The following is a 25,587-nucleotide window of genomic DNA, read 5'->3' on the forward strand; positions in this document are numbered from 1 at the left end:
GGCGCCTTCTTATTCTTCCTTAAACCTTGAGCTCTATTTTCCCGACTGTTTCTCTCTAACCGAGGTTTCTAACTCTACCCCACTTTTTTTAACTGACAAACTCTAACTGCTTCTTTCAAACTTGATTCCGCCCCTTTAGAATGTTCAGTTCTGTAACTGCCATTCTGGCTCAGCGGCCTTTTCAAATCTTGGCATACTCTCATCTGCATACGACCAATCGGCTTCACATATGCAAATTAATCCTGCCTTCACTGTTGCTACCCTATTTGAGCTCATTCTTCCCTATCAGCCATATTGTAACGTAGAGCTACACACCAAAAATACAACATAGATAATAAAATTCACTACACCCTCCCTCAGAAGGAAGGACTTTTTTTCTTACTCCAATTACATTTCAGGATCTGGATGATTTTTTAAAAGGACTATCAGTAGGGTATCATATTGGTCTTTAGAACTGTTTTATTCTTTTTTTAGTGTGTCTTTTATATAGTGTAATATTATTGATAGTTTAATTGCATTCTAATGATAATATTTTACTTACTTACTTAGGCGATCCCTTGTTGTCCAAGTAGGATAATCCTCCAGAGTGGGTCAGTAGGTGACTGTGGAGCCCTATTCTTGATCTGCATTGTCTCCTGCAGTGAGGGCATTGGTTTCCAGGTGGAAGGCGGTCTCGGTCGGGGTTGGCTTGATGCGCCTTCCTCTTGGCACATTTTTCTCTTTCACCCTCCATTCGTGCCTCTTCAAATTCTGCAGCACCGCTGATCACAACTGACTACCAGCTGGAGTACTCACAGGCCAGGGCTTTCCAGTTCTCGGTGTCTATGCCAGAGTTTTAAGGTTGGCTTTGAGCCCATCTTTAAGTCTCTTTTCCTGTCCACAAACATTCCATTTTCCATTCTTGAGTTCGGAGTAGAACAACTGCTTTGGGATACGGTGGTCAGGCATCCGGACAACGTGGCCGGTCCAGCAGAGTTGATGGCGGAGCTTCTCGTATGCTTCTGCAAAGGTGTTTAGGGTGGCTTGTAGTTCTTCTTCTGAATGCGCACAGACGACATTGTCATCAGCATACTGGAGTTCTATAACAGATGTTGTTGTAACCTTGGTTTTGGCTTTCAGTCTGCTGAGGTTAAACAGCTTGTCATCTGTCTGATAGATGATTTCCACTCCGGTGGGAAGCTTCCCATCAACAAGGTGAAGTATCATAGAGATGAAGATGGAGAATAGAGTTGGGGCAATAACAATTGACACCTGATTCCACCTTAAATAGGTCACTTTGGGAGCCACTGCTGTCCAAGACTGTTGCCATCATGTCATCATGGAGGAGCTGCAGCATGTTCACAAATTTGTTAGGGCACCCGATTTTTTGGAGGATGGTCCAGAGAGCGCTGCGATTCACTGTGTCAAATGCCTTTGCAATGTCAATGAATGCCATGTACAGAGGTTGATTTTGTTCCCTGCATTTGGAGCTGTCGTGCAGTGAAGATCATGTCCACAGTTCCTCTGGAGGGGCGGAAGCCATTCTTGGATTCTGGGAGGGTGTCTTCTGAGAGAGGTAGAAGTTAGCTTGCAAGGATTCTTGTGAGGATTTTTCCAGCTGAGGTTAGAAGGGAGATACCTTGATATTTTCCGCAGTCTGTTCTTTCCCCCTTTTTGAAGAGGGTGATGATGGTGGCATCCTTGAAATCTGTTGGGATTTTCTCCGTCACCCACACTTTTTCTATGAGGTAGTGGAGTTGTTGTGTCAACTCGGGTCCTCCCTCTTTAAAGATTTTATATGTTTTCATTTATAGCAGATCTCTTTTTAATATCTAAGAATCCTTGAATACTGATATAAGGCAAAAAAACCAACACCTTACGATTAATTATGATAATAATAAGTATAATTATTTAACAGTTATTTTTTATTTGTGTGTTTCAAAAATTATAGGCATAACACAGTTCTCTCCTTCCCAGTTGGAGCATGGGGACAGAGTGTCTGCCTCTGTAGCCAAGAAGTGGAGGTTGAAGGGAAAGCAGGAAAGGAAAATGCTTCTGATCCCATGAAATTCTGTCTCTTCCTTGCCAGATTTAAAAACTCTTATTAACACAACTTCTCTCTTGTATTGATCATCGTACAGAAAGCATAAAGTTGTTGAACTGCCCAATAGCTTGCATTTTGTACATTTTCCCTCTATCCCAAGCTACTATCCCACTGACTGCTCACTCTCCCTCTGTGCAGGCAAGTGAATGTGCGTGATTCCCACAGTTAGAGTATTCTGATTTGTTCTAGTTGTACTTTAAAACGTTATTTGCATCTGACTAACTCTGCCAGAATGAGGGTGGAGACGTACATTCAATGTGCATTAGAAAATATATCAAACATACCAAAAATCCCAAGAGCACAAATCTTTTGTTCTGACAATAAATGCTTCATTTTATAAATATGCATTGCTCATGAGACTATTGTATGTTTCTTTCATGAACTGAATGACATTCATGTGGGAGTCCTAGGAAGCCTTCTACTTTGGCAACCATTAGATCCCAGCTTACTTAGTTCTAACAAGATTTCTCTATTGCATATATGATTACTACTATTAATATTCTAAAAGAGACAGCTATTGTTGTAACAGCAACTCCACAGATACAGTACCCTCCGCCAACAAATTATCTAGTGTAGGGTTGGGCAACTGTGTCTCTCCACTTGTCGTAACTTACAGACTCCTTCACAATTGGCTATACGGAATAGAGCTTATGGGGGTCATAGGCCAAAAATGTGTAGAGCTTTTAAGTAGTGTGCAGAAGGCCAACATTATCCCTGGTTTAGTAGCATCTTAAAGACTAGTAAGTTGAATTTACTTTTATGGACTGCAGTCCACTCCATCAGATGTATGGAGTGTTGTCTCAACTGGCAGATATGTATACACATGCTTGGGGGAACTTAAATGCAGGTAAGGTCAAGAGGGAACTTAAATGCAGTTATTACCTTAAGAGTTGTCATTAACGAAGAGTATTCAGGAGGTAACATGAATAGCCCTCTTTCACCCAAATATGGGTATAAATGTGAGGAAACAGCCCATGTATCTGATGAAATGGCTATAATCCACAAACCATATGTCAAATAACACTAGTTGGTCTTTGATGAGCCATAGCTTGTTTTCTGCTTCCATGGAGACTAGGACGAGGAACAACGGCTTCAAACTACAAGAAAGGAGATTCCACCTGAACATGAGGAAGAACTTCCTGACTGTGAGAGCCGTTCAGCAGTGGAACTCTCTGCCCCAGAGTGTGGTGGAGGCTCCTTCTTTGGAAGCTTTTAAACAGAGGCTGGATGGCCATCTGTCAGGGGTGATTTGAATGCAATATTCCTGCTTCTTGGCAAGGGGTTGGACTGGATGGCCCATGAGGTCTCTTCCAACTCTTTGATTCTATGATTCTATTTTGCTGAAATACACAGCTAATCACAATAGAAATGTTCATTTATGCTTTAAGTTGAGTGAATTGAAGCCAGAATTGTAGCAGCTCTTCCTTTTTCTATGACATTTTCTTCATTAAACATCCACTAATTCAAGCTTTTATGCAACTACCAGCCTGAGTTTCCACCCATTTTATCTATTTCGCATTCTAATCCTTTCAGCAAAACTGACAAGACTCCAATTTTCTGGGTTATTTGTAAGCCATGTACTTTAATGTGCCATTTCCCTCACATATCATCAAAACTATATTTAATATGTGCCTAAAACAGAACTCGTTAAGGCATAGAGACAGGTGTTGCCCTTGTGTGATGCTGGTGGCATATGCCAAAATATAACACAAAACCACAAAGAAAAAAGAAATATAAAAAATCATGGTGGGCTAGCAATTTAATACCCTTCACAAGTCACATAGCACATTATGAGTTTCAGAGTCTGAAATCACATAGAAAGCAAACACTATGTCTTCAGGAATTAACTTCCTGAAGAAATGTACACCCAGTGCCCCTCAAGTCATTGGAATAGCCCGAAGTTGCTGTGAATGTCCTCGAAAAGAAACTTACAAAGATTAATTTCAGCTAAAGAAATACTTCATTCATAATATTCTAATTTGTGCTAGTTTTTTTCTCTCCCCAAAGCATATAATGAAAAGGAAGATGCCCTCAAAGCATAAAAGGATTCATGAGGAAGAAAAGTCACTTTATAGTGACTGACCCTCATAAATCCAGAGGAAGAAGGAACTAAAAGGCACGTAGCGACATTCTTTGGGGACTTTGTCTATATACCTAACTGAATGCAGGGATTGTTTGAGGCTGGTTGGAAGCAAAAACAAACCAGTTCAAAGCAGCACGAACTTGTTCATCAGGATCTTTGCAACTCACCACTGCCAAGATCAAAAAGATTGGGTCTCCAATCTTGGCAGCAATAAAACATGAAAAAATGACACTCTTTCTTGAATAAAGGCCTGGCAAAACACCAATACCATGTTATGCATGACACTATCCTTGTCCCTTTCTGAGCTCTTTTTACATGTCTACTATCCCATAGTCCTCTGCTCAATTTCTCCTTAGGGAGGGCTCTTTCTCCTCAGAATGCAATACCAGTCTGGGTCAAAGTTTGTTTTCTCAGGACTGAGGAAAACATCACATCTTTCTGACACTTACCTTCCCATCACCTCTCCATCTTGTAAGAATGTTATTTCCACTGATAAAACCAGAAAGCATATATATATATATATATATATATATATATATATATATATATATATCGGGACCAAACTAGATGAAATGGGCTACTATCCTTTTATCTGTCATGCATATCTGAAATTATTTTACTGGGGGGGGGGGGGTTCTAATATTTTACATAAAAAGGAATATGTGAGAGAGGGCTAAAAGAAATTCCTCAGAATAATGGAAGCATAGTGGTAAATTACATAGGGTTTTGCTCCTTTTGAAAGAAAAGTGTTTTGCTCATGCCAGGGACAGATCCCTGTCACAATATGAACACGTAGCTATTTCACATGTCAAAGGGAAAGAAAAATGAATAAAACACATGTAGTTCCCCATCACGGACAGTATATCATGAGTGAAAGACTACAGTTCTATTGACTTAAGTTTTAAGGCACTTAGCAAAGCAACTGATTTAGCTTTAAGATGACTTTGGGGAGAAAGGGCTGAGCACATTTGTTTTAATAATAAATTAGCTCTAGTAGGGTGCCACAAATACTCCAATGTGTCAGAACCTTCAGCTAAAGAAATACCTAATCCATAGCAAGGAAATAGGAAAGAGAAGCCGTATGTTCCTAAGTTAAGGGACAAGACTAATAGGAAGTTATTTTGGTTGCTTCATAGGAGAGGACACATTGTTATTTTTAAAGTAAAGACCACTCAGAGGCAGTGTACCTGCTAACTTCTTCAAGACAGGGAAAAGGTAAGAAGAAAATCTTATGTACCTGACTATTTGTTCTTTCTGGTTCAGGACAACAACTCCAGGAATAGAACACAAGTTGCATCCAGCAGATTTATTGATTTATTTGTCGTGTCAGATGCATAAGATCCAGCAGATGCATAAGACGGACACATAATGTACAACTTCCTTTAACTGATCATTTCATATGAACCAATTTTGTCTACTTTGCACAAACATATTGTTCTTTCAGCAGCACATCTATACAATGCTCTAGATGAGCAGAAATGAAAAGATAAGGACACAAACACTTCATTGCAACATTGAATATCACTGTGGGAGTGAGCATGCTACAGTGTTCTCACAAGGACAATGAGCATCAGCTCAGACCAGTTTGAGACAAATCAGCCTACACAGCATTATCACAATTTATTATCCCTTACAGGGGTTGCAATAAAGGATTTGTGGGTCAAGGATCCCAAGGACACAACATGTTTAGCCAGCTTTTCAACCCAGGCTGCAAAAGGCAACTCTTCTAAATGTGCAACAAATGGTTTTGTAATGGGAAACTGCTAATAGCATATTGCCTTAATATAACTCCAGGGCACATCTACACTTTGTAATCTCTGCAGAGCTATAAAACTGAGTTCTACTAATAATCCAAATTAGAAGAGATCAATTGAATCAACTGGATTTACAAAAATGCCATGTCACCATTCAACCATTGCTTCAATGAACTGACTACAGTTGAAGCAAGCAACTGATCCAAAATCTAGTAAATGCTCTGAGAAGACAAAAAATCTGGAAGAGATGCAGGGAAGGGCAACACAAGAATTAAAAAGCTAGAGCAGTAATTCTCAAACTCTAGTCCAGTGGTTCTCAACCTGGGGTCCCCAGATGTTTTTGGCCTACAATTCCCAGAAATCCTAACAGCTGGTAAACTGGCTGAGATTTCTGGGAGTTGTAGGCCAAAAACATCTGGGGACCCAAGGTTGAGAAGCATTGCCTAGTCCTTCAGGTGTTTTGGACGTCAGCTCCCAGAAGTCTCAGTTGCTTTGGCCAATGGTCAAGGACTATGGAGCTTAAGTCCAAAACACTTGGAAGACCAAAATTTGGGAAACACTGGGATAGAGGAAGTTCCCTATAAGAAAATACTAAAATATTTGAGATTTTTTAACTTTTTTAGAAAAAAGCAAATAAAGGGACACATATAATAACAGTATACAATTATGTATGTTGTGGGGGGAAATAAATAGGGATGAGTTTCATATATATACTGTATGGTAATTCTAAAAATTAAAATCAACTGGCACAGCTAAATTATCAGAAACTAAACAAAGTACTTTTTCACGTAGCTCAGAGTTAAATTACGGAGTTCATTTGCGCAAGATATAGTAGCGACTGTTAACTTAGACTGCCTTAAGAATGTGAACAAATTAGTGTAGGACATGCCTACTCCACTTGTCAACTGTCAGTAGTGCCAAATGCTAAAGGTAGCCATAGCCCTCAACAAACAAAAAACAAAAATGACTCCGGAGTTATTGCTGAACACACTGAAGGGGATCAATTCCTCAGTACATCACACAAAATACATGATGTAAATCTTGACTGAAGATTGACTTGAGGAATGCATGAACTTATTTTTTTTGGGGGGGGGGGGTGTACTGAGACACCTAAATATGGTAGAAGAACAATGTTTGATACAGATTCAATGTTGACAAAATTTAGCACTTTTATTGCATCAAGAACCTCTGGCATTTTCTATACCTAAGACAATGTTTTAGTCTTTTAAAGGAAAGAGTAAGGGCTATAACAGGGAAGCATACCTTGTGCTTTATCACATCCTTAAACAATGATAATCACTATCACTCTGAATGGAAGAGGGGAATCTATGCAAAGCATATGGTAGAAAACTTGTGTAAGAGGATCTACTTGGTCAGTGACCATGCAAATTGGGGGCACCTGGCAGTCCAATAAAGTAACATTTCCAAACTTTGCATATTAAGATTTCAATGTAGAACACAGTACCCCTCCTTTGATTACAGTCTCCTGTGCCATTCTATAAGGAGGTGCTGAGATTTATGGGGCTTTGGGAGAGTGGCCTCAGTGAAAAATGCTGGGGTAGTCCTGGTGCTGTGCAAAAGGACGTAGCCTAAATCAATGCCAGGATACTCTCAAAAGCCACATATATGGATTACATATCTTAATAGTGAATTGTGTCAATTTGCTTCTTTTATTGTAAAAGTACCCTAGGACAGGGTTGAAAATAAGTGTTTCAAAGAAATAGCATGTGTTAGAATATGCCTGGACTCCTCGACAGTATTTTTGCAAAATGTTGTCATGGGTATGTACAACACATCCGCATGAAGTAATTATTACACTGTGGGACTGACAGAACAGCTGTCTGGGCAGCTTGCCGTTGTCAATATGTCATATAGCTCATGCAGTTGGGATGCTAACTTTGTCACATGCCAGGGCATATGTCACGGCAGACTTCATACCCAAACATGGGCAGATTGGCACAGTGATACTTAGCAATCTTAGCACAGCTACTAGGAGACACTAAACAGTTCAGAAGAAAACCTGGAAGGCATTCGACAGTTGACATGGGTAAGATAATAAAACTGAAAAGGTTCCTTAGTGCCAATGATTTCCTGACTCAGGACGTGCCAAAGTCTATAGGAAGCTGATGTTAACAGGAAGCACTATCAAAACTGCACAGTATTACTTCTGAAAAAGCTATATGGGACCTGCTCACTTATATTACAGGCCAGGGCTATTTTGGACTACACTGTGGTAAATGAGAAGGGTCCTCCTTCTTGTATACTGTACAACAGAGCAGCTCTTTGGACACCACTCTGTACCTCCAGATTACCAACTGGCCATAGGGATGAGTCAGGGTTTGTCACTGCACAACAGGAGGAGAAAGAACGGCCTTCACTCCCTGGTGGAAAGATAGAATGTATTACTTTTTCCACAGCTGTTCAATGGCAGCTCCCAGAAACTAGGCACACTCCTACAGTCACACACTGAAAAATGATCCTTACTTGGACAATCCTTCTTTTGAAAGTTCCCAGATCAGTTTTTCTGAGGGAAAAAAAGATAAAGCACAATGTTCCTACGCATCTTGCTTCTTTGCTGAACAGCCAGAACACCTTTGCTAATGGCCCTTATTAATCAGAATGAATGGACAATAACCACTCCTCTTTGTTCATGCGATCTAGATATTTGAGGACTACATGAGTACAACACTCCAACTCCCTTCCTTATGAAATTTGTCTTTTAAACCTTTCATCTTCTGCTACCTTTACCATTTGTCTTCAGTTTCTCTTTACCCTCCTTGAATTGTTCTTCTAAAACTGAATCCAGAATTCAGTACCTTCTTTGGGACAAACATAAGATACAAAATTAATGTGGGACTAAAAAATAACAACAGGTCACACACTTGTTCTTTTTCCTGACTTACCTGAGCAAAGAAAAAAAAGGCAATGCACTGAGGATTAAACTGCAGAGATCAGAGGGATCCTCAGTAACATACTGGTCTTGCAAATGAACAACAGACTAAAAACCACTTACACAAAGTTCAACAGGTTCTTTCAACAAGGAAAGACACCAAAGGATCACAGTTCCTCTTGTAATCAAGACAAGATATGGGATTTTCCCTTCCTTCAGCACAAAAAGTCCAAAGTACATAGATGCTGCTGTCCCTTGAACAAGCATGTTTGGCATACATTGGCACTAGATATAATTCTGGCATTTGTCAAGTGGGCACGTTAATGGAAATTTGCCACTTTTCATACTGCTCCCTTCCACTCCTCAAAACTACTGTGAACAACTGCAACAAGGTGACAGCAGTAATCTGAAGACTACATGGCAAAATGAGGAAAGGTAGTAGACCGTGACATGCTGAACTAAAACAGTTTATCACCACTTAATATTCAGTAAGGGCGTCTCATATATGATCAAATACCTTCTCTCAGTTACTTCGTATTGATGTTAACTAATGCAGGAAAACTTCAGTTCTAGTGATGTGACACTGTCCACATCAAAAGGATATACAAGGTCAGTGTCCCAAAAGAAACAGGGCTTCCCTTACTCAAAGGAAGCTAGAGTGCAACAAGGCAGGAAAGCAATATTAGGCATCTAATTACAGGTTTGAAAGGATCTACCCAATGACTCTACGGAGCACATTCACTAGCAGTGACGATGTGAAATTGTATTACTCAACCGACAAGCGTCAGTCTTGAAAAGAAGAAAGACAGGAAGGAAGGAGGCGAGCACCAAGTAAAAAGATTATATCAACTCCTAACTATGCAAACGTGCTGACATAGTAGACTGAGGATAAAGGTGGCCTCTGTTCACTGCTTTTTAGCAATTGGTGGATAACTACCTTTATTCAATTTATTTTCTACCTTGAGTTTGATCTCCTGGAAGCAACTGTCTATGCTTTCACTATTGTACCCACTGCCCTAACCTGGGACAGAAAGATTTAGCAAAGGTCAAACAGCATGGCAGCACCTAGCATGGTCTCCCAGGTTAGAGATCATGGTGTTCTCTGAAGTTCCCAAAATAGAGCATCCCCTTCATCCGCAATACCATTTGGTACAAACCACAGCAAGCTGTGACATCACAGCCAAACAGATTTACTGATCCTTTGAACAGGGATGGGAAAAAAAATCTGCCAATCATGTTTTCTCCCACCATTCATTTATCAGAATCATCATATTCTTTCCATTTTAAATATAAATGTATTTATTTATGTTTAAAAGTTCAGCTGTGTTCACTTGTCAAAGTTAGTTATTTCTGCTAGAAAAGGATGGATTTGTACCTGCCTGTTATGTACCTGTTTAAGATGACAAGCTTCTCCCCCAAAAAGGGGAAACTAAGTACTAACATGATTGAATCCACAAGGACTCAAACCCAGAGCTAAGTATGCACACTCTTGAGAAAATGTGTCAGCTTTGATTTCATTCACATTCCATTTTGTAAAAATTCTTAATCCTTTTCATTTCATAGACAGACAGGCAGACAGACAGATAGATAGATAAAGATATATAAAAAGAATTGTTTTGAATTTTTGAAGTTTTATCCAAAATGTAGTGAAACAAAAATTTTGCCCATCTCTATTTCTGAAACAAAAGCATATTGTTTCAAATGAGGAGCCAAAAGAACTCTTACTGTAGTCTGAAATGCTCAAAAAGGAAAGACGTTTACACAGATACTTACTAATTGCTCCTGTAAATGTTGGCTGCGTAAGGTCTTTTGGCACCTTCCTGTAGATGTCAAACCTGGAAAACAGACCAAAAAAGAAATGACAAATGCTATAAAACAAATGGAGCCATTTCAGTATTCCGAGTTCATAATGCTAAATGACGCCATGGATTTTTCCACTAAGGTTGCCAATAACATTATTTTTCATTTTACACCAGAGTGCAAAAAACATAAATTTTCATTCAGTTATGTAAGGGACTTGATTTTCTTTATGATTGCACCTAGCTAAAAGATCAGTCAAATTAGACGGATAGGTTGAGGAAAAAGATGGAGAGAAGCAGGAAGGGAAAAAAAACCCCAGTTATTTTCTCTACTTCTCCAACACACCAGAAATCTCTGAAACTCTGGTCCAGGAATGCATCCCATTTTGCCCTACAGAAATCAACGGAAGTAACTGAGAACACTCAATGTTAGTCTCACTCTGATAGTCTTCATTCACTTTTAATCATCATGCCCAGATTCCTATTTCTTTACTACCTGCATGAAGATAAACCCATTTGACCTCTATTATACCAGTACAGATGTACATGAAAGTGCTTCAATACTAGCAAATAAATAAATAAATAAATAAATGCACAAAATGCTAGCATAGTTATCACCCTGACATAACCGCTGGACTGGCCACGTTGTCCGGATGCCCGACCACTGTCTCCCAAAGTAGCTGCTCTACTATAAACTCAAGAACGGAAAACGGAATGTTGGGGGACAGGAAAAGAGATTTCAAGATGGGCTCAAGGCCAACCTTAAAAACTCTGGCATAGACACTGAGAACTGGGAAGCCCTGGCCCTTGAGCACTCCAGCTGGAGGTCAGCTATGACCAGCAGTGCTGTAGAATATGAAGAGGAACGAATGGAGGGCGAAAGAGAGAAACATGCCAAGAGGAAAGCACATCAAGCCAACCCCGACCGAGACCGCTTTCCACCTGGAAACCAATGCCCTCACTGTGGGAGAAGATGCAGATCGAGAATAGGACTCCACAGTCACCTGTGGACCCACCGCCAGTACACTGATCCTGGAAGTACACTGATCCCTCAGACAATGAGGGGTCGCCTAAGTAAGTAAGTACTAGCTTGGTATGTGGAAGATTTTATATCAAGAAACATTCTGACATGTAAATCCATGTAGTCCAAAATGGTACAGGTTCAATATCTCATTTGCAGAGTGTGAATACTAGATTTTAATTAGTCAAATAGCAGTGCAAGAAAGAAAATAACGAAATGGCAAGATTGACTGCAGTTGTTAGGAATTATTATTTATACAACAACCCTAGAATATGTACTGTCCTGAAAAGTATCAAACCTAAAAGAGAGAAAAAGTCTCAATTGTGAAGGCATTATAACCTACATTTCCCCTCTGTGAGGACCCAAAAGACAGAATGGAAGACCAGTGGATTAAAAGAAAAACAAAATATGTAGTTATATGAACTATGGTACATTTAATTTATGTCTGAAGTTAAGCCAAAAGCTCAATACGTTTTATGGAGTAGCGCATAAGAGTTCTGACAGGTGCACATCAGTCCGTTTTAACACAAAGATAGGATCCGAAGACTGGCCACCCTCCCTCTGTAACACAGACCTATGTCAATAGAGTATAGGGCTATTTTCCAAAGGTTCCACAAAAAGTTTTTTCTGCATTCTTTCATCCTAAAGTCACTAAAGCCATAAGAAAGAAACAGCTTCATATTGCAGTCTCTCCAAAACAGAGCCCATTGCAACACCCTATCAGACTATTCTGGGTACTCTTTTTCATGTTTCTACCCTTAGAGCTCAGAGATCTAAGTCTGGAAAGAATTTCAGAGGAAATAACTGGCAAAATCACCTCTGAGCATTCCTTGCTGAAGAAAATAATAAAATTCATGCAGTCACCATAAGTCTACAGGTGACTTGAAGGCACACAGACATAGACTGATAACAATGCTACTTGTTGAAACTTACATATAAATGTGTATTTTTATTTACGTATTAAGTTCCAACATAGGTACACTGTAGAAATTCCATTGCAAAAGTTCTCACATGTGAGGATGGGTACAAAGGAATTTAACTCCTGGGAGCAGGGCCATAGCCAGAAAAAAATTGGGGGGGGGGGGGTGAAACTTTTTTAGCAAATCATGAAGAGTAGTTCAATAATACAACAACAACATTTTAATACAGTCCAAAGACTATTATTGCTCCATAAAAGGTATAAGATACATGGTATGCAAGGTTAGTAAGGCCAAAAATAGCAAAAAAATTGGGTTTTTTTACCTGAAAATGTGGGGGGGGGGCGCTTTGAACCACTAAACCCCCCCCCCCCCCCCCCCCAGCTACAGGCCTGCCTGGGAGTTACCATTAACATCCAGATCAATCCCAAGACTTGTAGTCAGGGCAACAAACAAAGTTGCCCCCTCATATAATGTTCCTCCCAAAACGATCAAGAGAGAAGCTACAAAGTATATGGTGTCTGCCACTGGGAAGGATGAGCTATAGCTTTGGAGTGTAATATTATTGGTATGCTCTCTACTCATGGGGCCAAGCATTCAGAAGCTGTCCCCAAATGACTTTTGCTGAGGAGAATTGGATGAAATCAAGCTAAGTCCATTCAGATACCATATATGATGTTGGCAAAGTCATCCAAAGCCTCTGAATAGAACTGCTTTGCCTGTGATTATCTATTTGTCTAGCTATGAGGCCTTCCAATGTTTTGGTAGTTCAAGGTATTTTTGGACAACTATGTTTATTGGACACTGATCCACAATTCTATAATATCCAGATGTGACCACTTGACTTGCATGGGGCTATAGTTGAAGATCACCTAGATCAGTGGTTCTCAACCTGTGGGTCCCCAGATGTTCTGGCCTTCAACTCCCAAAAATCCTAACAGCTGGTAAACTGGTTGAGATTTCTGGGAGTTGCAGGCCAAAACACCTGGGGACCCACAGGTTGAGAATCACTGACCTAGATGTTCAAGCTAGACAAAAATGGAGCTGCTCATCACGTCATGTGATTTTAGGGGATCATGAACATTGGCATCCTTTGTTGTTTCTTCTGCACAATGGCTACTATTAGGTTTCTAATACCAATTCAACATTTTAATCTTGAAAATCTTTTACTGCTAAGGTAGGGATCTGGCACTCACACCTTTAAGGCTTGAACACTCTAAGGCAGTGGTTCTCAACCTATGGGTCCCCAGGTGTTTTGGCCTACAACTCCCAGAAATCCCAGTCAGTTTACCAGCTGTTAGGATTTCTGGGAGTCAAAGGCCAAAACATCTGGGGACCCACAGGTTGAGAACCACTGCTCTAAGGGCTGGGGACTCTGTAGATCTCCAGATGTTAATGAACTGCTTATCATTAGTCAAAAAAGAAAGTGATTGATGAGACTATGGATCCATAAGCTCTGGTGGGACTAATGGGCTACCAGGATGTGGTTTAGAGGCTGCCTCTCCCATTATCATATCCCATGTAATTCCATCCACCCTGTTCTGCTTACTATCAATAATTGAAGCCATGGCATAAGAACAGACTTTTTAGAGTGCTGGCCCTTAAAGCTATGGATCAATCCTTTTTTCCCTATCTTCTCCCCTAGGATATGAGACTGCCAGTTTTTGGTTGCTTTTAGAAAAGTTGCAGGACATTTCGAGCTTGATTGGCTTTTAGCATATTGCTGAAATAAATAAATAGTTTTCTGTTGATCTGAATAGGTCTTGCATGTTTGCAGTTTATTCTTATGTCTTTAAAAATATTTATTCTATTGTAAGCTACAGAGTTTGTGGGAAAACAGCTAAAAGACACAAGAATGTAATAGCAGGATGGCCATCTACAGAAATTGTTCCCACTTAATAGTGGTTTCAAACACAGGAACTTCTTTGAGATGTCAAATGGGGGCAGGCTGCCTGAAAGGCAGGAGATGATAAAAGAAAGCTTTTAGCATTTCAATATGACAGTTTCTGGAAGGCAGAGCTACAGTTTTAAACAATTCATACGTACCCAAAAAACTGCATTCTTTTCCTCCAGAATAAAGCCTGTTACAACATTTGGTGTTTTCAGATTTAGACTTCTTAGAGCTTGATTCATCATTCCCCTCATTTTTAACACGATTCCTGGACAAACTGGCCCATTTATGGACCTTCAGCTTCCCTGGGAACATCTGGAAAGCCCTGTTTACATTCTTTCCATGTCGACCGCAGCAATGGCAGCATATGATAAAGAGCCCCATAGCAGATCATGACATCATGGCCTCACAGGCAGAGGAAATAGCTAAACTTCCTGCTCACAGCCCATTAAAACCTCAGCACTGGCGTCGTCTCACTGAAATGACAATAACGCCTTGGCAAATCTGGCAAGGAAGCCAGGAGGAGAAAGAAAGGGGCTTTGGAGTGTAACGAAATAATTGGAAACAGGAAATAGCTTTAGGCTGAAGGCAATAAAAATAACACCATGTGGATACTATAAAAGGAAGTGTGTTCTTGGAGGATGAAAACAAGCCATCACAAGGTTTTAAAATGTGTTGTCAACATTTCTGGGTTTGTGGTTTCTTGGGTTTTTAAAAGATGCAGTCTTCTCTGTGAAGAAAGCAACATTGTCTCAGTGAGTGTGCATGTTTGTATTTCAAGTTGCCTCTTAACTTAGGACAACCCCATTCACTGAATAGAAGTGATTGAAGCTTACAGACTCACTCTAGAAACATGGAAGCTCTTCATTGCATTGCAGTATGCATTACTGCTTTGGAGTTTTACTTCTCTGCAGTCAGAAGGAATGCGCAGAAGAGTCACTCACAAAGAAACAAAACACTTATACTAGTATGAGCTGCAGTATGAGGAGGTCCTCTCAAGGTTCCTCCTAGCCAGCCATGCTTTTTTGCAAGGTATAGCACAACTAATGTCTGCTGTAGATATGTTCTAAGACACAGCACAGGCACCTGAAATCATGAATAATAGGGGATACTATATTTTGACTTTATTTGATCTGGAAGCATACCATAGAATCATACTAGGGGTCTAAACAGGCCCAGAAACATTTCCGGGAGTGTAGGGAGAGATTTTTTTGGAGTGTAAGTAAAATGTGGGCATCAAATCTGTGGATTAGGGGTTGAACTGTTTGCCATTCAACTCCTGCCTCCTTCTCCACCTTGTATTCAGATTCAAATAATCGGCCACATTCCATACCCAGGAGTATGCTCTATTCACAATAGATTGGCACGATTGCCCCTATCCCCAACCCTTGAGGTTGTTGTAAGGGAAAAGAGTATCTCTACAAACCTTGGGGTCCTTTCTCTTATGGATGGACAGCACATTTTGGCAACCAAAAGATCTCCACTCTCAATAGTGTTTGCTATTGTATACATTCCTCTACTTAAACTTGATTAGTTTATGTAGAGAAGTGTATATCACTTTTCATATCATAACTTATAGAAGTGCTAATCTAATCACTGAGATAAATGCTTGCTTCTCATCTTATGTGTAAGAGGGAGAAATCTATTTTGTTCATCATTTATAAGCAATAAGGGTAAAGAGAATGGTTTTGCCCTGACATTAATCCAGTCGTGTTCGACTCTGGGGGTTGGTGCTCATCTCCATTTCTAAGCCGAAGCGCTGACGTTGTCCGTAGACACCTCCATGGTCATGTGGCCAGCATGACTGCATGGAGCACCATTACCTTCCCGCCGGAGCAGTACCTATTGATCTATGCACATTTGCATGTTTTAGAACTGCTAGGTTAGCAGAAGCTGGGATGGATAGCAGAACCTCATGCTGCTCCCCAGATTCAAACCCACAACCTTTTGGTCAACATGTTTAGGAGCTCAGTGGTTTAACCCACTGCATCATGATACAATTAATCATTAAGTTACTATTCCTAAGATGAGGCAACTAATCGTCAAATTAAAGCTTCTGAATGAACCTGGGATCATACAACAGAGAAATAAATAAATCTGAGATGAAGATTCTATGAGATGAGTTGCCTATGGTGAAGAACAGACTGTCCAGGTCTGGGAAAGGCCAACAGCCAGCTTCATGGCTTGTTAAATTTTCATGAAATACCGCATTCATTCAACATCGTGTCTCTGAAGGCCATACACGATCTCCTCTTATTCACAAGCATGGCAGCAGAACTCACGACCTACTCATTAAGGCATACTTTCCCCCACACAGGTGGATGTGCAAGGAGGTAAGATTGGCAGCTGTCAGCAATGAAAGGGCAACTGGCATTGTGAGTCTGCCTCCCAGTCTTGGCATTCAGAACGCAATGCTCCACTTAATGGCAGCCTCCTAATGTCGCTTTTTCTCCATATACAAGTGATTCATTCTGGTGAGTCACTGAAGAGACATAAAAATTCCTTTGCCACCTACACTCCACACGTTCTCAAAGTTGATGTGTGCGGAGAAGGGGGCAGAGAGAGAAACAAGGAGGATTTCACTGATGAATCTATGAAAATGCAGACTTGTGTGCCAAATGGTGGGGAGAAAGAAAGTCCTTCAATAGAATTTATTCAGGCTACTCATTAAAGCCCACAGCTTAGTTTCCCACCCCACACATATATGACAGGTTTTTAATAGATAAACACCCTTGGATGGGACACAAAATATTGATAAACATGGCACCAAATGGATGAAAAAAGCAAATTAACAGAACAATATTATTTTTATATGAGCCATAATAAAGAATTTGATTTTAAATTTCTTTTTTTCATTTGTTTCTGGAACCACTCAAAGGCCTGATACTGATTGGAGAGTCCACCCCTACTTTTTTATATTCAGAAAACCATTCCCACCCTTGCCAACAAAGAAATGGTGTCACAAGTAGTTTGACCCAATATAAGCAAAGAGAAGGACAACAACTAAGTAAAAGAGACTGCATACACACTGAGCAATGATAAACGAGAACAAGAATTGCTAGTCAACAAGATCCTGGGAAGAGACCTAATGCTCAGCTACCCATTCTTTGCTTATCTACTCAACTATAAACTTGGCACTTTGTCTGTATTGTTAAATGCGGTTTTAAAATCAATTAAAATACAATTAAAAAGTAACATACTAGGAGCATGCCACTCTTGAATTAACTAATAATAGACTTTGCTTCTTTTAAAACAGGTCTGCATACTTGGCCCTTGTAAGGAAGCTCCTTCCCCACCCTCCTGCTGTTCCTAGCTGAGGAGGGGCCTGGGCGCTCAGTCCTGTGCATGACTGCCTGACCCATTCCCATGGGAACGGCGTGATGATGGGAACGAACCAAAAGAGAAGCCCCACCCCTTTTGAGTCTCACACCATTCCCAGGGAAATGGTGTGATGCTGGAGGGGGTGCTGAGGTCATCCACATGGTGCATCTACCTCCCAGGTAGTATGTTATGCAGGCCCGTATTTTAAAAATGGAAAATAATATATTAGTTTTAAAATTAATAACAAACCAAGCTGTTAAGCTGAACAAATAATAATCCAGAACTATGACTGAAAGACCATGAAGACCAGTCATCATCCCATCACAAACACATTTATCAGCCAGAGCATAGCAAAATGTCTTCCATATATAAATCCTTTAACTTTAGAAAGTGATTTAGAAATTGCTCCCAATACCATAAATTATCAGTACATTAGAACTTGAAAACACTAGGGAAACAGCGAGAAGTTTGTAAAATCTATTTTTATTCTAAATATAAGTAACCCACGCAATTAAACTTGTGCCACACGCCTAAATGAGAGGGTCTAATATTATACCATATTTCCTACAGCAGTATAAGTGGAGCCAACCTGAAAGATTCAAAATGAAATAATCTGCATGTCTACTCAAATGTAAAGTTCATTTACAACAACCATGGCTGATTTCACACAATATTCCTAATTAGACATATCCATATACATGCAGATACCTCTCATATAGATCTCTGTCAAGCAAGGCAATATTTCATCACCCCGTCTTTCTAATTTATATGCTGAACATGCCATATATAAGACTTGGAAAAAACAGACATGAAAATTGGAGGAAGGAACATCAACAATTGAAGATATAAGGATGACACCACACTATGAGAAAACAGCACATTTATTACTAAAGAAAAGTCAAGGAAGGAATGTGCAAAGGAACAGTTGCACAATTGAACATTAAGAAAACAAAAACAATTATTGCATATTATTTACAAGACTTCAAACTAGATGCTAAAGATACTGAAATAATTCAAGATTTTCCTAGCCATCATTAATCAGAATGGAGACTGCAGACAAAAAAAGAGGAACACTAGAACTCAGAATGAAGAAACTAGACAAAATACTGAAATATTTTGCACTAAAATTAGGATTGTCCATTTCTCATTTCCAGTTTATGGTTGTGTTAGCTAGACATGAAGAAAGTTGATAGGAAGAAATTCATTTGAAAAGTAACGATGGGGAGTAGTTTTAGAGATACTGTACACTGCTAGAAATCTATAAATGGGCCCTAGAGTAAATCAAATCTGAATTCTCCTTAGAAGCCATATCATGAGAAAACCTGGTTCATTTGTAAAAACAATGTTTGGTAAGGTAAAAGCAGTAAGAAAAGAGGAAGGAGGCCATGGCCTTGAGTCTGCAAGACCTAAGCAAGGCTATTAATGATAGATTGACTTGGGAGTCTCCCATTCATCAGGTTGCCATAAAGACAACTCAAAAACACAACCAAATCTGGTGTGCAAACACTTGAGCATGGCCCAACATTACAACAATTACTGGAGAAAGCTAACATAAAGATTTTGAATCATTGTCATCATGAACTAAGTGAGAAGGTTGTTTCATCATCTGCCATCTCTGGAGCAAGATTCCTGGGAAAGCATGAAGTAAAACATCACCCAGTAACTGTACCATGCAACTGGCACATATTTTCACATCTAAGATTATGGAGGTCCTGAAGAGACTCAATAATCTGGAGCCATACAAAAAAGAGCTTTAGCTATTTTCTACATCATTGCTGGGATCATCTGAATAAGCTCTGTCAAGAAATGCAGTGGGCTACTTGACATATCTGTATAAATATCATCAATGTGTTGATATTTAGCAGTAGCAACAACAACAAAATACAAACACTGCTACAGAAGGCAATGCAATCTTGTCAGCTTCTGGATCAAAACAGAGACGCTGAGTCATGCAGTATTATTGGTCTGCAAATATCTTTGTGCAATGCACCTGTTTCCAATATAGTGTAGTTAGGTTTGTGTAGGCTGATACTGGGGGGGGGGGGGGGGTGAGGATGAATGAATGGCCATGCATTGTGCCATATGCGTGAGAGGAGGAGGTGGTGCTTGGATATTTTCTGTTCTTAAATTATGACTATGAATGTTCCTTCCAAACAAGGCATTAAAAAAAACTCCAAAGGGAAAATTAAGCTTGCGAAGCTCTGAAGCTAACAATTAATCCCAATCACTAATTAAAACAATAATTTAATCAATAAACATTGTCAATAGATATATGATAAAGTGGGAAAGACAAGGGGTACAGAAAGTTCATTGTGTTTCCGCAAGTCATTTCCCTAGTTCTCAGAAGGAAGGTAAATAGGTTGGCACTGAAGAAATTGACTGCTCAAATTTGGGAGATTTTGCCTACCTTACTTCAACTCAAGCATTGCACACCCTGTAAAAAAAGTGCAACCAGTACAACTGTATACTATTGAAAGTAGAACTATAATCTTTGACCTCTTAACTTCGTTACTTATAGCAGCTCATGATGTCACGGCCCCTATAAGAGGTGGTGGGTGGATTGACATGTCTCTTGCATGCATGTTTTGTCCAACTAAAATTAATTATTTTATTAAGTACATTACATTATTCTTTCATCATACCAATCTTTGTTTAACCTTTATGATTTATCACCATTCACAATCTTATTTATGCTGAGGAACAATATGTGCTTGTTTCAATACATCTAAAAAGAAACTCAATCATAAAAGCAGCAATATATATATATATATATATATATATATATATATAAAAAAATCTGTCAAAAGACTTACTGTATAAAATCCTTCCTCTTAAAAGTATTCACAAGACAGTTTGTTGCCGAAGGCTTTCATGGCCGGAATCACTGGGTTGCTGTAAGCTTTTTGAGCTGTATGGCCATGTTCCAGAAGCATTCTCTCCTGACGTTTCACCTGCATCTATGGCAGGCATCCTCAGAGGTTGTGATGTCACAAGACAATTTTCACAAGACAACATTCACAAGACAACATTCACAAGACAATTTTCCGCACAGAAAGAAGCCCATTAGTCTCCTGAATACAATTTGCAACAAAACACTGCAAGGTATATTTGCCAATACCTGCTTTATCTTTAAATGGTTTTGTATAGTACCAGTTACTGTTTCTTCAGCTAAAAGATCGTTCAGCAGACTGGAAAATTCACTGAAAAAATGGCGACGAAGCACAACTAATCAAGAGTGACTTAACCATCTATCAATTGTGTACATCATAAATTATTTAGCTAAGCATGTTGATTTTACTGAAAATACTGAAAAATTGCATTTTGGGTATTATTGTAATTTTCATGTAAATCCAGTTTTTAAAATACTATAAATATAAATATTACTTTTATGTATCATTTAAACTGGCTTATTGGCATATTGGGAGGCCTGCCAAAGATCCTACTTTATGGGGTGGGGTGGGGGGAATGGAAGTTATGATGCGTAGCCTCACAAAACATAAAGAGAGAAGCCAAGGATTTTGAATGTTCAACTCAAGAAAATACTCCATAAATATCTGCAAAGGAAATGCAGGTGCTTTGCTTATAAAATGCAGACTACTTCTTTAAAATGTATATTACCATATTTAACATCTAAGTTTATCCCCTCAATGCCAAAAATGTGAGTCTTAATTCTTGAGTTCTGTAGTAGTGGATCACTACACTACACACTCACTACTTTGTATATTGCATTGCTAAAACTAAACACTGGAAAAAGATTCCCAAAGTAAACAAATTAAGCTCATGCAATCCTACCAAACTTTTAAGAAAACAGAACTTTTAATTGCATCTAACATCAAACAGGCTGAGAAGCAAATAGCCAGTAAGTGTCAGCATTTCCCTGGATCACTGCTCAGAAACAATGGCCAGGGTACAATGTATTGTTAGTTTAAAAGTCAACAGGATTCACTTCCTAAATAGTTAGAACAACCAGAAACAATATGAAAGAATGAGCAAGATCACTACGTTCTGCTACAGAGATGACTTCAAATTACACAAAATAAAACTAATTAAAATATACCTTTGTACACTTTGTATCTTCCTAATATTTGCTTTCCTAAGCCCAATAACTTCACAAAGGCTGAATATAAACTAAGCTTCAACATCAGAGAAAATCAGTTTCCTTATCCTTAACCTTTATGGTACTTATCAATGCGTTTCACTCACTGAAAGCCAAAGTCTCTTAAATCATGAAGTCATACATGTAGTCCCCATGTTACAGACAAGATAGTTTCTGTAGCTTTGTTCCTAAGTTGATTTTGTTTGTTAAGTCGGAACACGTACATTTTAAAAGTCTAACTCCAGAGAGAGAGAGAGAGAGAGAGAGAGAGAGAGAGAGATGAGCTTTGGATAGAACAGAGAAGGGTTAACACCCCTGTGGTGTTTGTTTTGCTGCCTGTGCCCCTGTTCAGAAGATTTCACCTCACTTTCTGTCCCTATAATAATTTGATTTTGAAAAAATTGGCTTATTGTGCAAACAAGGATTTGTGATAACAGTTCAGTAAAGACACCTTTTTCTCCAGGATAACTGTTTCAGGAGTTAATCTCCCTTCTTAAGGACAGATTTCTCTTTCTGTTGTCTCACAACCATTCTTAACTATGAGTCATCTGTAAGCCAGAAGTTTGTAACTCAGGGACGGCCTTTATTGTCATTCATCTTGTATTTAAACTGCTTTTTCAAATTCATGAGATCCTCTCTGTTGAGAAAAACAGGGACACTCTCCAGATTGGACATCTGGCCATTAGCTTTCTTACTACAATAATAGAGAATCCGTGTTGTATTAGAGAAGGGGTGACAACTCAGTTCTTGCTTCTTCTAGAATTCCAGTATGAATGTTTACTTCGTGCAACTCACAGGTAAATCAGTGCTGCCTTGCAAACATGCTTTATCTCTTGGACATCTCCAGCCATTCCAGGAGAAACTTTCTTGACATTCTAGCACCTCAATTTAAATATTTTGAAAGTCTCGGTTATTTTTATCGGTAGCTACTAAAAAACAAATATTATGTCAACCCACACAAATATGGTAGAGACTAGACTAAATTAACATCCTTCCCACCGGAAGTACCCACAGCAGTAGTGTAACTGCCCCCCCTCCCCCCCAAGGCAACATTTGTTATCATAACCAAGAAGCCTTTGGATTATTCATGATCTTAAAATATCCATTTTATTTTCCACATTTCTTTACAATGACTTTCTAGACTGTGGGGTTAAGCTTCAGAAAAATAAACCATTTCCAAAACACAATGCTCTTTTGATGAATAAGTCACTACCAAATTCCATTCGACTATTGTTATAAACAATGTGTAATCCTAACATTACAAAAGAAAAACAATATTTTCTTCTAGGCTTTAAGCATGCAAATAACTTTAATGCCAATTGCAGTCCATATAACACTACCAATGTGATCTTAGCATTCTCCAATAGTTCACATGAAAATGCTCTTTCCTGTTTGAAACAACAAATGTAACTGAAGAGAAAGTAAATTGGGAACATTGCTGAAATACAATTTCTGTGCACCAGAACTTTGCCAGTTGTATCTTTGTGTAAACATATATACAACAAAATTCTAACACAAGTAGGAAAACTTGTGGACAAATAAATGAAGTGGCACTTTTATAGCTGCTGGAGGAAAGTGATACTTCCAAGCAGCAGACTTCAGATTTTGGATTGGTAGCCAATAATAAATTCATCTTCTACGATGTTGCTTTGTTTAGGTCCACCCAAACATGAAGTCAGCAGCAGAGCATGAGATAATACATTCTGTAATTGGGTCATATACCATGTGAAGAATACAGGAGGCTCACAATCATGAGGAGACAGCAAAGCCTAGAGAAGACAATTATGCTGGGGAAAGTGGAAGGTAAAAGGAAGAGGGGCTGACCAAGGGCAAGATGGATGGATGGCATCCTTGAAGTGACTGGACTGACCTTGAAGGAGCTGGGGGTGGTGACGGCTGACAGGGAGCTCTGGTGTGGGCTGGTCCATGAGGTCACGAAGAGTCGGAGATGACTGAATGAATGAACAACAACAACTTATTACGCAAGTCTGCTGACTACAATTTCATTTATACAGGAAGAGTTTGGAACATCATGGTTTCACTCTGAAGGACACAGCAATGCTTAGAGGTTTTCTCTCTAAGCCTCCAGCACAATTCTTGGGCCACTTCCATTGGAAGTTCTATCAAAAGTTGACCACAAAATTGTGCTGCAGACTTAGAGAGAATACATCTCTGCACATTTTCTAGGTCTTCCAGAGCAACTCTATAGTATACTTTCCCCAAAAGACACAGTTAATTTCAGCTAAGAAAAATAGGGAACCAAATTACATGAAAATCATATGACACAGAGGGCCAGGGAACAGATATCTCATATAATATGCAGGCTTACTATGCTCAGGGCATTATCACATGGTATGTTGGGGAGGATGCTGCTCTCCAGTTTCCAAGATCACTGGCAAAGGGAGTGGTTTGCTCCTGCTCCTCCACTGATACCCATATCTCAGCCTCAGGGAAGAAAGTTTAAACACAACTATGAACTGGGGTGTATGGTCACACTCCCCCTTCCAACTGGCATTAGTTGTGTCATTTAAGTCAAAAACCACTATGAACTCCTGCATCACCTAGTTGTAATTCCTAGAACAAGATTGTAAGATGATCCCATATTATGATCTGTAACTGCACATACAATAGCGGGCTGGGTTGAATAGATACAGAGTGGCTTGCCATTCATGGAAGAAATGACATTCAAAGTGGAAACATCCTCCTTCATTGTTTGAGCGCATAACCACTATGCTGCATTATAAATGTGACCTGATTTCAGAAGCCTTGCCTTTCAAGTACATGCAGGTATCCCATGTTGCAAACTTTATCACAGGTTTGACTTGCTTAAGAATGAAAACAAACATAGGAAGTTGTTCTTTGAAAGTTTGACCACAAATCTTGATGAAGCTAAGCAAATGCATATCCAAAGCAGGATGAATAATGTGTTTGTTATACATGCAAACTAATTAAATGACTAAGGAACTAACATCCGTCCTACAGACAGAAGGAAAAAGGCCCTTCCTGTATGCTTACCTCCCTCAGCTTTTTACGAAGAGGATGGCCTTCCTCTGAATTCCAATATGAAGGAACCAAAAGACCTTTCAGGCCAATTGGCTCCACCCTCCAAATTCCACATCCAAAACCCTTCTGAAATTAACAGAGGAAGTTGCCTAAGTAAAATGCTTGCTACAGGTCAACAAATTATAAAGCTACATGGTGCTGAGGAAAGCTGCCAAGAAAGAAATTATATTGTAAATAGAATAGAGAACAGCCAAGTAGCAGATAGGAGAAGCTGGGGACCATTCCTCTTTTGGTCTATCTATAGCTTCTACAATTCCATCGCTAGAGGTGTTCACCAACCAATAGAACGGCTTTGGGTGATCTCACACAGGTGAAGAGCATTGATGCATACTTGACAAACCCTGAAGCTATTTCACTTACCCAATAAAATGCTAACTTCCATCAAGTGTATATTTATTCCTATGACAGCAAGACCATGCTTGCAAAAGAGTCTTCTGCAACCCTAATTTTTCCCTCAGAGCCTGGAAATAAGCAGTCATCAGCATATGCTCCCCTAAAGAGGTAATGTTACATTAATGTTCCTGCGGTCATGCTCAGTGCTGACTGAACTTCACATTCTGAACTGTCTGATTCACAAATAGTGCAAAGACATTGCTGCATCAATACAGGCAGGGCCGAGAAGTGTAACTGGAGTGTGCAGTGCTACTCAAAATGCTGATCCACAGACCT

General features: G+C 39.4%; 1 protein-coding gene across 1 annotated transcript in view; it reads right to left on the reverse strand.

Moving 5' to 3' along the window:
- The window catches only part of ERGIC1 (endoplasmic reticulum-golgi intermediate compartment 1), a 94,648-nt gene that overhangs the window by 56,264 nt on the left and 12,797 nt on the right, over positions 1 to 25,587 (reverse strand). Inside the window, 1 exon segment of the mRNA XM_060765108.2 lies at positions 10,584 to 10,645. Within this exon segment, the coding sequence (XP_060621091.2) occupies positions 10,584 to 10,645 (62 nt within the window).

Source organism: Anolis sagrei, chromosome 2 (genome assembly GCF_037176765.1).
Source record: "Anolis sagrei isolate rAnoSag1 chromosome 2, rAnoSag1.mat, whole genome shotgun sequence".
In the NCBI taxonomy this organism is placed as follows: domain Eukaryota; kingdom Metazoa; phylum Chordata; class Lepidosauria; order Squamata; family Dactyloidae; genus Anolis; species Anolis sagrei.